General features: G+C 38.6%; 1 protein-coding gene across 9 annotated transcripts in view; it reads left to right on the forward strand.

The window, feature by feature from the left end:
- The window catches only part of EPB41L2 (erythrocyte membrane protein band 4.1 like 2), an 85,576-nt gene that overhangs the window by 45,133 nt on the left and 27,957 nt on the right, over positions 1 to 12,486 (forward strand). For all 9 annotated transcript variants that reach the window (XM_058171864.1, XM_058171857.1, XM_058171871.1 and 6 more), the window contains exons 6-10: positions 407 to 482; positions 1,233 to 1,451; positions 2,571 to 2,658; positions 4,376 to 4,528; positions 6,320 to 6,417. In XM_058171864.1, the coding sequence (XP_058027847.1) occupies positions 407 to 482; positions 1,233 to 1,451; positions 2,571 to 2,658; positions 4,376 to 4,528; positions 6,320 to 6,417 (634 nt within the window). The remainder of the gene's footprint in view (positions 1 to 406; positions 483 to 1,232; positions 1,452 to 2,570; positions 2,659 to 4,375; positions 4,529 to 6,319; positions 6,418 to 12,486) is intronic.

Consider the following 12,486-nt stretch of genomic DNA (forward strand, 5'->3'; position numbering starts at 1 on the left):
AATAAAAAAATTATCAATAAATCTATTAATAAAAAAACCTTCAAAATATTTCAATGTTTTAGATATTTCAATGCCTTCCAGTGGTAATTCCAGTACAGGCTTTAAGACATGGGGATGGGGAGGAAGAATACTTATGTTTCATGCAAAATCATTTGAGAGTAAATACAAGGACTCTATACAAACCTCAGAAACAGGGAGATGCATTAATCTCAAATGGTATGGGCAAAACAATTTAAAATCTGGCATATTAGTAATTTACAATATAACAAAACAGTTTCTTACAAAAGAGTTTCTCTCCCATCCTTAGTGTCTACATTTTTTTCCTATTTGTGGATAAAAATAATGTTTACTTTGAATGTTTTCATTTTTTCTCCCATGTATTCTCTGGGGAATGTGTTAAATGTAGATTTGCCATGGCAGTTCACCTTTAATGTGAAGTTTTACCCACCTGACCCTTCACAATTAACAGAAGAAATCACCAGGTATGCTATTAAGCATTATTGAATGGAAGTCCTACGTTATTTAGGGTCTCTTGGAAAATCTGTAAAATATTACATTTCATAAGCCTAAAGGAAATGGCCAAATTCAGAAAAGCTATTAGCTGCTATTGTTTATCTTTGTGTTTGATTTGTAGTATTTTTCATAAATCTAGTATACAAATTACTGCAGATAATTACTGCAGATAAATATCATTTAAGAAAAATTAATCATTTAATGGCAATGCTTTTATTGAAAAAAGAAGAATAAGTTAAAAAAGAAAAGCAACAATATTGAATCCACGACAGATATTTAAAATATAGATCATAACCTGGGCAAATCATGGAGGAAACCCTATTGTAACCCTGACATTTCTATGGTTATAGTTAAAGATGTGTGTGTGTAGTCTTAAAAAGTATACTACTTAAAAACTAGTAGTCAGAATAATTGCACTTCACTGATATATAATTTCCAACTTTATATGAGAAATAGGTTTTATTTGGGGTTTTTTGCAGTTACTAAAATATAATCTTTTTATAATAAATAATTTCTGTGTTTGCAGATTGCTTTTGATGTCGATTTTTAAAATGTTAAAAATAGAGAAAAATATTAAGCTTTTTGTGGGGAAAATGAAAAGAAGGAGTATTATGAATGTTTGCTAACTTGAATTACATATAAAGTAATAAATGGAATAGGATAAAAAGGAAACAAATAAATAAAATTTGTCAGACAATTATCATTGTTCTTTTTCCTAGGTACTTCCTTTGTTTGCAGCTTCGTCAGGATGTTGCTTCTGGACGTCTACCATGCTCTTTTGTGACCCATGCTCTGCTTGGTTCATATATTTTACAAGCTGAACTAGGTGACTTTGATCCTGAGGAGCATGATAGTGGTTACATACAGGAATTCCAGTTTGCACCTAACCAGACAAAAGAGTTGGAGGATAAAGTAGTAGAATTACACAAGACACACAGGTGCGTCATGTTCCAAGTAATTGATTTGTATGCTTTTTTGTTTGCTTATGGCAGATAATGCTCATGCAATTAAAAACAAAATCTATAACCCTAGGCTGTAGTCAGGCATTATGTAATATAACCCTGCCACTCCCTCATAAATAGGTAAATTAACCAAGAGATTATTATTAATAGCATACAAATAAATAAGGAGAGAAAGGAAAAAAATAATGAAAATACTAAACTTCAATCATTCGCTGAACAAGGGGAGAGAAGGAAATGAGCGTTAGAATAACGTTTTGGGAGAAAGATCCCATAATATTTCCCAGAGGGCAAATCTGCAGTTAAGAACCAGTGGTAACAAAGTTTTAATTTGCAGGATACAAGTAAGCATAACAGTAAAACATATGGAAAAAAATTCATAGGAACACAGGAACTTAAAAATGCAAGATATTTTTCAGCTTCCATTAAATAAATTCCATGAAATTATTTCTGAATACTATTTGGAAATTTTAAAACAAAGATGACTAGAAACTAGGGATTTCTCTCCCCACCCTTTCTTGATTATATCAAAGAAGCTCAACAGTACAAAAAAGATGTTCAATAATGCAGGGAGTACTGTTTGAGACAAACATCTTTATTACTTCATTAGGATTTCCATAAAAGCGGTAGCCCTGACTATTCTTCACCTTGAGAAATAATACAGTTTGAATCCCTCAAAAGCAAGTTCCGTTCTTTTTTTCTTGCTTAAATAGTAGATATTCGAAAAACACCAGGGCGTTTTCCTTTATTGTTTGAACATTTAAAATTATCAAAATGTTGGTAACCAACTATCAGATATTGATGTAACACTTTTTTTTTTGGCGTGCCTATTCCAAGTATGTTTCTACTCCAGTATGTTTTGGTAGTTTTCATAAATGCAAAGACTGGAAGTGATTATATTTGAAAATAGACTCTCCTTCAACATGAATAATACAATGTTTGAGATGTTTAAAATGGATGGGATTGAAAGCAGTGCTACCCCTTGCAAAAACTGGCCATATCTAGAACATATCTGAGTAGCAAGGGCTATGTTTTTATATATTAATAAGAACACATCATAATATTGATGTTTTATATTTATTTTCTAAATATTCGCAGGGGTTTGACTCCAGCACAGGCAGATTCCCAATTCATAGAAAATGCCAAGCGGCTATCCATGTATGGAGTGGATTTACATCATGCTAAGGTATTAGTCAACATTTTTATAGAAAGTGAAATTTTATTTAGAAAATGTAGTAGATTCATATACTTAAAAATACCTATTGTACAATATGCATGATATTTTTGTTTGTGAGGAAAGGAAGAGAGTGTTGTTGCTGGCGCCAAATCAGTCTGAAGGGAGATTTGATTAGAATACGGGAAGTAGATATGTGATTAGAATACGGGAAGTAGAATTCCTGGCAGATGTGTGAATCAATCTAAATCTATCCTGTATCAGAGATGTTAGTCTTGATATATTCTATTTCTCCTGCTTGAAAGACAGGGATATTTGGAGAATAATTTGAAATCCATAGTAGATATTTTTAACGTTTTTCTTGCATATATGTCCTTTCATGCTCGTTTAGGCTTGTTTTAATCAAGAGCTGTATCTTCTGAACACCATTCTCTTGCCACATTCTCCCCTATATATTCTCTCTGCCAACATTTACAAGCAAATGCAGAGTTGCTGTTTCTTCCATGATCTTATTATTACCTTTCCCCGGTGCTGCTGCTTCTGTAATAGGGAAGAGAGAAGTGATACTATTTGCAGATAACACCATTTCTAGTTCCAGATTCTGTAAACCAGCTATGTAAATAGTAAATAGTACATTTACTATTACAGGCTTTGGAATTTTGAGATCAGGTAGGGGACGCCAATATTCTAGTCAGTGTTTTTTTTTTCTAGCTGATTTGCTGGCGAACATTCTACTGAATCAGAGCCTTCTCCAGCAAGTCATTGAAAATCCTGGAATGGCAAAATGCCTATTTCATCCTCTTCTTACCCAGCAAAGAAAACAAATTGCCAGTCTAAGTATCCAGAACTTTTTTTATCCCATTGCCATTTGAAAAAAAGAAAAGAAAAAAATCTGAGCACCTGCCCTAAAGGGATATTTGTGAAGCTGTCAAGTTGCTATTCACCCAATACATTTAAAGGACCATTGTTAACTGTATTAACGAAAGACTATCATGCTGGCAGTTTCACAACTAGGAACTTTTCCTTATTGTTATAAGCATATTGCTGCAGTTAGTACAATGGAGGAAATGGGGAAGTAGTGAACATTCCAAAATGATCTGGAAAAGTAGGTGGGATGAATGAAAATTCCACAGTGAAAGTATTGTACACAACTTTTAGCATATAGAGTGTGTATATGTTTACTTTTCCCCTCAAAATTGCATCTATAAAATACTTTATTGTAAAATATTTATTTTGAAAAACTTGGGTTCTCTCATGCTTTTGTTTTAAAGCAGTATAGGTCTCCTGTTTTACTAATAGGAAGACTACTAGCCAAATATTTGGATAGTTAATGACTTGAAATATTAAGTACAACGATTTTGTTGCATACTACAAAATTGAATAGATTAAACAATTTATTGCAGATTATTGATCATTAAAGCTTTTTAAAAATGTGTTTTGTTTCCCTTCATATGATGGGATTTCTATCTTCTGTGTACTGTTGATATTCAGTTAGTATATCCAACTTTATATAACAAGGCAATGACTTATAATTTTACAATATGTCCTTCATTATCAACTGCCTAGCTGTCCACTTCCGAAATATTTTCTTAGATTCAGTATTGTTGCTCAGCTAAATTTCCATGTCTTTTAAGATAATCTTCTCTACTCCTGCTGCTTCATTGTCTGCCTGCCTGTGTGTATTCCTACTGTAATCAGGTTGAAATTGCTTTCATTCTTAATTTGATAGGATTCTGAAGGTGTGGACATCATGTTGGGGGTTTGTGCCAATGGGCTACTCATTTACAAAGACAGACTTCGAATAAATCGTTTTGCATGGCCCAAAATTTTGAAGATTTCTTATAAGCGCAGTAATTTCTATATTAAAATCAGACCAACTGAAGTAAGTACATGGATATCATGATTTAAATGTCAGAAATTGTATGAACACATGTCAGGTAGTTCAGTAGTTCATAGTGTGATATGTGTCTGCCTGGTAAAATGTTTTTTAAAAAAAATCATACTAGATCTGTTGAAGAAAAGATTCAAAAAAATTAGTATGAAATCTAATCAATTGTAACTTGTTTTTTGATACTTACCCAGATGTATACTGTATGCAGTTCATTAAATCAGTGCAAAGCTTAATTATACAAAAATGAATGCATGTTTTTGCCTGAACATTAACTATAATAGGAAATAGAGACACTATCATTTTCATTCTTAATTCTGTCAGACCAGTTTCTACTTTGCAGCAATTTTGTCTTGTTTGGAAATATCTTTTTTGTATTTTAAATGTTATGAAAAAGACTTCCAAGAAAGCATTTAGTTAGTCACCTGTACAGGTAATCCCCCGATTACGAACATTCCCTTAGCAACTTTTGAACTTATGTGATAAGCGCCCCCTAGCATTTGCGAACAAGGCCTGAAACTACGAAGCACTACAGCAGTTGTTTGCCCTTATGGACAACTGCAGGGGCGCTGCAACATTTGTTCATGTTCCCAGCCGAAATGGAGTTTCTGAGGGGCAGATCCAGCCCTCTGCAGGCTTCCCCTGGCCCATTGCAGGCCGAAATGGACCCTCCAGGGGGCAGATCTGGCCCTCAGAAGCTCCATTTTGGCCTGTAATCTACAAGGAGATTACTTGCTAGATCTTTATAAGGTAAGTGACCCGCACAGAAGGTTGGGTGGGGGAAAACAATTGTGGTGAGCATGAGGTATTTCAGTGGGTCGGGGAGGCCATGAGTGGTCTTAGGCAGATGACCTGTTCCATAAGTAGGCCCCCCATGTCCTTCCCCACCCTGAAATACCTCATGTGCCTTTAATAAGCCTCACATTCAATTAGTGAATGTGTGGGTGAAAGGAGGGAGTGATCTCATTCAAGGTATGAAATTCACTCCCTTGAATCCTCAGGGTACGAATGGAATGGGCAGGCTCCATTACATTCGTAACCCGAGAACTACCTGTTTACATTATGTTTGAATTGTAGCCTCTGAGTGAGGCATTTGAGCCTCTGGTTTAGAATTGTTAATTAAATTGCATTCTAAGAGATGATGGTGACAATGATGGTGATGATGATGATGATTTTTATATTTAACTCAAGGCATGAACATACCCAATACTCCTGCCTCTTCCCTCCACAACAACAACTGTGAGGTGGATTGGACTAAGAGAGGGTGACTGGTCATCAAAGTCACCAGGCCTAGAACTCTCCTGGTTTCTAGGCCAGCACCTTAACCACTGCACCAAGTGACTGAAAATGATTACATTACGTTTAAGAGTAAATGAAATCAAATGCTAACAAAAATTAATTCCCACTGATTTAGTCTGATAGATACAGTACATACAATTGGAGCTGTAATCTTTATTATTTTAAAATAAAATTTAGTTTTTATATGAAACTCAATTAAAATAAACAAATTTTTTTTACAACATTTATAAGGCTTATTGAAGGAAAGCAATGTATGAAAAGTTGTCAGTACAATCCGGGGAACCAGCCAGTAAAGACATCCAAAACTTATTTATAAACACCGGGGAGGGGTGTTCTTTATTATACTTTATTAGTATATGTAATTCAGGACAATAATGAAAATGAATCATAATATGAAATATAATATTGAAAATGAGGTCTAAACAGTTAGCTAGCGCAAATGGTTTTCAAAAATTGTAATAATCTGATTGTATTACTTTTTTTCAGCTGGAACAGTTTGAGAGTACTATTGGCTTTAAACTGTCAAATCATAGGGCTGCCAAACGATTATGGAAGGTTTGTGTGGAGCATCATACTTTTTATAGGTAAAACTTACATTTTTAATTAGTAGGTTATGGGATTTCCATGGCTTTTATATTTTTGAGGAAAAGTTTTAAATATGAAAAGAGCTTTTGATAAATGAGCTTCCTTTCAGCCTGTAACAAAAATACACATTCCTTATAAACTACCTTTCAGTTGTGTGTGTCCCATATGCAGTTTGATTTGGTCTTAATTTATTCCCTTGGTCTATGATGACATGGTGTTCAGAGTGTAAAATTCTTTGTTTTGCGAATCTATTAAAAATAACAAAACAAAAGCCATCTAGCTCTTTTCCTTAAGCTATATGCTGGATTTTTCTCCTAAAATATTATTATAATAAATGATAAGTTGATTATTTCTTTAGTCATCTGTAATATGATACAGTGGGCCCCATCATGGTTGTTTGCAAAATGTATGTGGTAGCCTATCTGTAATATATTGATAGATACCTAGGGCATCAATAGTAATATAGACAATAAATGACTCAATAAATAGAATGAAAGGTTTCTGGTAAAAATAGATTTTTGTTTTGAATCCTAATATTCTCCCATCTTTAAGCCACATTTCTTCAAGTAGATTCTATTTTTTTATTTGCCAATCATATATATGATAACAGGCAAAAATATAAACATAATTTGGATACATGGAAAGGGTAAAGTAAAAAAAAAAAGGGAATATTAGAACAGGAACGGTAGGCACGCGGGTGCACTTATGCATGCCCCTTTTTCTCTGTATTCTGTACATATCCGTTGATAAAATGTAGGCTGCAATAACTTAGCTATGGTAATATAGAATATTTTGTTAGAGGGAATTTGCCATAGAATTTTGAGTAAAAACACTATGGCCTTATTATTCCAGTTTTCCCTGCAGACAGAAAGTGCTGCTACTGTTCATTGGTTTTTTGACCTGCAAACCACGTCTACTTTTTGCTTTCCAGTGAAAGCTTCAGCAAATTACTGGACTCAAGAACTAGATTTATCTCAGGCTTCTTTTTCCTTCTACTGGGAATTCAGTTTTATCTGCTATTTGTTTTTCTTACCTTTTCTTACCTAAAAATGCTACTTGTCCAGTTTATACACTCTATAGCCTGCTTGCAATTTAAATCATTGGGGTTTGATTATACACTTTATGGAATACTGCCCTTATATATGATCAAGAACTCCCAAGCACAAAATGCAACGCATATGTTTGTAGGAGCTAAGTGATCATGTTAAGCTTATTTGCTACATCTGTTCTACAGGAGTTAGGTTGTTTTCATTCTAATTTAAGGAGCTAGTTTTAGCCTCTAAAACCTTAAGTGGTTTAAGACAAGGTTATCTGAAAGAGCATGCCTATCAATATCAAACTGCCCAGCATATGGGGCTATTTTCATTCATTCCTGAAAATGATTTCACTGGGGGGAAAAATTGAATGGGGCTGGGTGATTGCAACTCACAGCTGTGTGCAAATAAAATTAAGTATCTGAATTTGTGCATTCTGTTGATTAGAATTTCATTCTGTTGTATTTAAAAGCCTGCTCAGGGTGGCAGAAAATGCTGGGATCTTGAAAGCATTAATGCTAAAGACTTTTTGATTCAATCCTTATACAAGAATAAGCCAGAAATCAATAAAGTTTTATTAGAGGTGGAAGACAGAAAAAAACCCTAACAGTGGGAAAAAGGAAAATAAACTGCACAAAATGCAGAAAACTTATTGTCATGTATTAGTATCTTCTGGCATTGCCATTTTAATTATAGCATTGACAGTCTTGAAATTTATCAGAAAAATTGTCAGAAAAATGTTCTAGAATGATTTTCTTCCAATTGGAAACATTGGTAATTTATTGGAAAGAAGCAAGGCTCTGTAAGGAATGACTTGGTATGGAGGAAAAATTGATGCTCTTAATGAGGCTTTAACATATCTAACGATCCTAAATAATTTATTTTGCATGCATTTTATTATCAGGTAGTTTTTATATTTGTTACATTATACTTACATATTACTTGAATTCTGGATTGAAAATATGTCCTGAGATTGCATACCTTTTTTCAGAATTGCCCATTTTGTGCCTGAATCTACATTTTTAATAGTATAAAAGATCTTTAGGATTATATTAATGCTAAAAATTACATTAATTCTAGTTAAATTGTGGTTTACTAACCACAATTGCGACCAACAACTCCATCACTAAATGAAGTGGTTGCTAGGAGGAAAATCATGTGACTGGACTGTGCTTTCATTTGCCTGTTCCCCCCCCCCTCCAAATTGGAGGTCACTCGAGAGGTGCTGGGAGAACTTTCACAAAACTGACCAGATTAATCAGTTTCACACTTTCAGTTTTTGTTTGTTTTGGAATGTTCATCATAGCAATGGGATAATTAGCAAGAATTAAATTAATGTTTGTATTTACTTTCATTGGAGGGTAAGGCATTACAAGAGAGTAAAGAGGCACATGATGGGGAATGCACATTGGAAGTAGTGCACTGATGCCAGCATATTATGCAAGTCTGGTTTATTTCCCACTCTCCAGTCTCTGTGCTTTGCAAGAGAGGAACAGGTCACGAATAGGTGAGATTGCCTATTGATGTTTTTTCCTTTTCCGTCTTGCGGATCAGAGAGCTTGGAGTAAGGGATTATAAAAGAATAAGCCGGCCTATTATGGGGAATTGTGACACGCTCACAACTGCCAATGCCAGGAAACTGCTTTCAATGCATGCCTTCTTCTCTGTTGTAATCCCATTCTCTCAATCTTTGCTCTGCAAGGAGGAAAAAACAAGTCAGGCACAGGATAGCATTGAATGCAGTGGTGGTCACATGAATGAGGGTTGCTGCATAGGTTGTAAATGAAGGCATTACTCGTGAAGTTATTTTTTTCCCAGGACCGTTGTAATTTCAGTCACTGAACACAGCAATTGGTGAGGACTATCATATTCAATCTAGTGACTGACTAATGCTTTGGATTATAACCGTTAGAAATCTGTATATCAGTTTTAATCTTTTTTCCCCTGAAGATAATTAACACGAGGAATAAGCTTACTGATATTAGTGTTCAATCTACCCGCAGAAACTGCTTTCCAGACAATACATATAGAAATGTTTGTAACGGGAGTCTTCCTGCTACAACATATTAGGGCAGAAATCTTAGTTTTCTGACTTTAGATGCTATTGAATTGCAACTTTAATCATACCACATATTTAGCTGGCAGGGTCTACTGAGAGTTGTATTTCAGAACCTGCGAAGATTTTAAGATTTCATAGCCATAAATAAACTTCTTTGGTCCTATATGATGTAAAAATGACTTTCCATGAGGCAATGATTAGCAAGTGAAGATGGATAAGGCTGCTGATGGGATGAGGGATATCAGTGGAATGTCCTAGGAAGAGCTACTCTCACTTGTGAAGATGCCAGACACTTATCTATAAAGCCACTAATAATTGTGTCTGATTCAATTGTACTGAATTTAATTCTGAAGCACCAAATTACACTTTGCTTTAGCTTAAAGCCAGCATTAAGAAAAATAAAATCAAAGAGAAACTAAAAATTTGTAGGAATTTAGTGCTTAATAAACTGCACCAGTGTTACAGTCAGTTTTGGAGTCTGGTATCCATTTTTCAAAATGTACACACACAAGCAAAATGTTGGAAGTAGTTAACTTTTTAATACAATAAATGCATAGTGTGTGTCCTATCTCAAGCTGTATATGCAAGAGAAGTGTTCTTAATGAAAGCTTAGTATCTATGTTAGTGATTATAGTCACCCAAGAAAATAGGAACTACTCTTAATTTTCCCTCCATGCAGATTTTTGTGCCTGCTTTCTGTGACACTTGTGAGATTTCAAGGACTTTTTCTGTGATGGCCCAATCACTTTCTACTGATCTTTCCTACAAACAATACAAAGTCTTTTCTTTACAGTACTGTATTAGTTATCTTCAGCTAATGTAGTTCTTTTTACTGAACAGTGTTCTTTGTTGATTAATGAATTGCAAATTAATGTCTTTAAAATTTCTCTTTTTTCTGTAGTTATCTGTCTGTCTGTCTGTCTGTCTGTCTGTCTGTCTATCTATCTATCTATCTATCTATCTATCTATCTATCTATCTATCTATCTATCTATCTATCTATCTATCTATCTATCTATCTATCTATCTATCTATCTATCTATCTATCTATCTATCTACCGTATATACTCGAGTATAAGCCGAGTTTTTCAGCACGTTTTTTGTGCTGAAAAGCGCCCCCTCGGCTTATCCTCGAGTCTACGCCTTCGGGAACCCCGCACAGGAGGGGGTACCGAACGGACTCCCATGGGAGGGACGGGGAGCGGGCCCGCCGAGGTCTCGCGGGATTTGTCGCCCCCAGGCCGGCCCCCATTCCCGTGTCTGGTGGGCGGACGGCGCAAACTTGGCGGGCTGTGCATTGGCGCGGGGAAGCCCTGGTGGTGCAGTGAGAGGGCTGGGCAGGGCCGCCAGCCTTCTCGGCTGAGGAGGAGGTTTCCCGACCGCGAGCTTCGCCGCGAGAGCCACCCAAAGGCCAGAAGAAAAGGTCATTCCATCGGAGTAATGGGCGAAGGCTCCTTCCTCTCCCGCCTTACCCATGCTGTGCGAGCCGGCTGGGCTGCAACACCGCCGCCGCCGCTCCTTCCTCAGCCTCCCGGGCCTCGCGCTCTAGCAGCCGCCAAGCTCAGGCGGACTCGGCAGCTCCCATCAGCACTCGCGGGCGCGATTCGGGCAGGAGGAGTCGGGCTCGCTCTGTGGTGGTGGCGCCTCCGCCGCCGCCACCGCCACGGAGCGAGCCCGACCTCCTGCCCGAATCGCGCCGTGCTGATGGGGAGCTGCCGAGTCCGCCTGAGCTTGGCGGCTGCTAGAGCGCGAGCCCCGGAGGCTGAGGAAGGAGCCGCCCATTACTCGATGGAATGACCTTTCTTCTGGCCTGGGTGGCTCGCGGCGGCGGCCGGGTCGGGAAACCTCCCTCAGCCGAGAAGGACTGCACCGCCAGGGCTTCCCCGCGCCAATGCATAGCCTGGCGGGAGTTACTGCGGCTCACCCGGCTCCCGCCCCAACTGGTGGTGTCGGGGCAGCCGCTGCCGCTTTCTAGCAAAAAGGTCGCTCGCCCAAAACTCCTCGCCTTCTCCTGGGAAGGGCTGGATGGCTAGCCGGGAAGGGTTGAATAAGCCAACCTCCCTCCCTCCCTCCCTCCTCTCCCCCGCAAGCGAAAGAGCGTTTTCCCGTTGGAAGAGAGAGAGAGAGAGAAAGGAGGGGCCGTTCCTCCCCTTCTTTCATTCTTTCTTCTCCCTCCGTGCTTCAGAAGCTGGGCGTGTGTGTGCGCGCCTGTGTGCCCTAGTTCCCTTCCTTCTCTTCGGCGGCGCTGGAAGAGAGAGAGAGAGAGAAAGGAGGGGCCGTTCCTCCCCTTCTTTCATTCTTTCTTCTCCCTCCGTGCTTCAGAAGCTGGGCGTGTGTGTGCGCGCCTGTGTGCCCTAGTCCCCTTCCTTCTCTTCGGCGGCGCTGGAAGAGAGAGAGAGAGAAAGGAGGGGCCGTTCCTCCCCTTCTTTCATTCTTTCTTCTCCCTCCGTGCTTCAGAAGCTGGGCGTGTGTGTGCGCGCCTGTGTGCCCTAGTCCCCTTCCTTCTCTTCGGCGCGGGAAGGGAGAGAGAGAGAGAAAGGAGGGGCCGTTCCTCCCCTTCTTTCATTCTTTCTTCTCCCTCCGTGCTTCAGAAGCTGGGCGTGTGTGTGCGCGCCTGTGCCCTAGTCCCTTCCTTCCCGTGGGGGTCTGCCTTGCTGGTGAAGGTTATTGGGGCTTTTGAGCAAGGGAGGAGGAACGCGAGCACCGCCTTTCGCTGGCATTCCGGGATTTCCTTTGTTTAGAGCTGGGAATCCTCCTTCCCCTTTGCACTCCCTCCTCCCTCCTCTCTCTCTCTCTCTCTCTCTCTCACACACACACACACACACACAGACTTCTAAAGTCGATTGGCACAATGCTAAGCAAACACAGCAGTGGGTCAAGGGTGAAGGGCTAGGAACCTGGCAGGTGAAAGGTTGAGCGACATGAAAGGCAAAGACCACAATTGTTTTAAGAAAGAAGCTTTAGCAGGAGGGGGATG

Source organism: Ahaetulla prasina, chromosome 1 (assembly GCF_028640845.1).
Source record: "Ahaetulla prasina isolate Xishuangbanna chromosome 1, ASM2864084v1, whole genome shotgun sequence".
Taxonomy (NCBI): domain Eukaryota; kingdom Metazoa; phylum Chordata; class Lepidosauria; order Squamata; family Colubridae; genus Ahaetulla; species Ahaetulla prasina.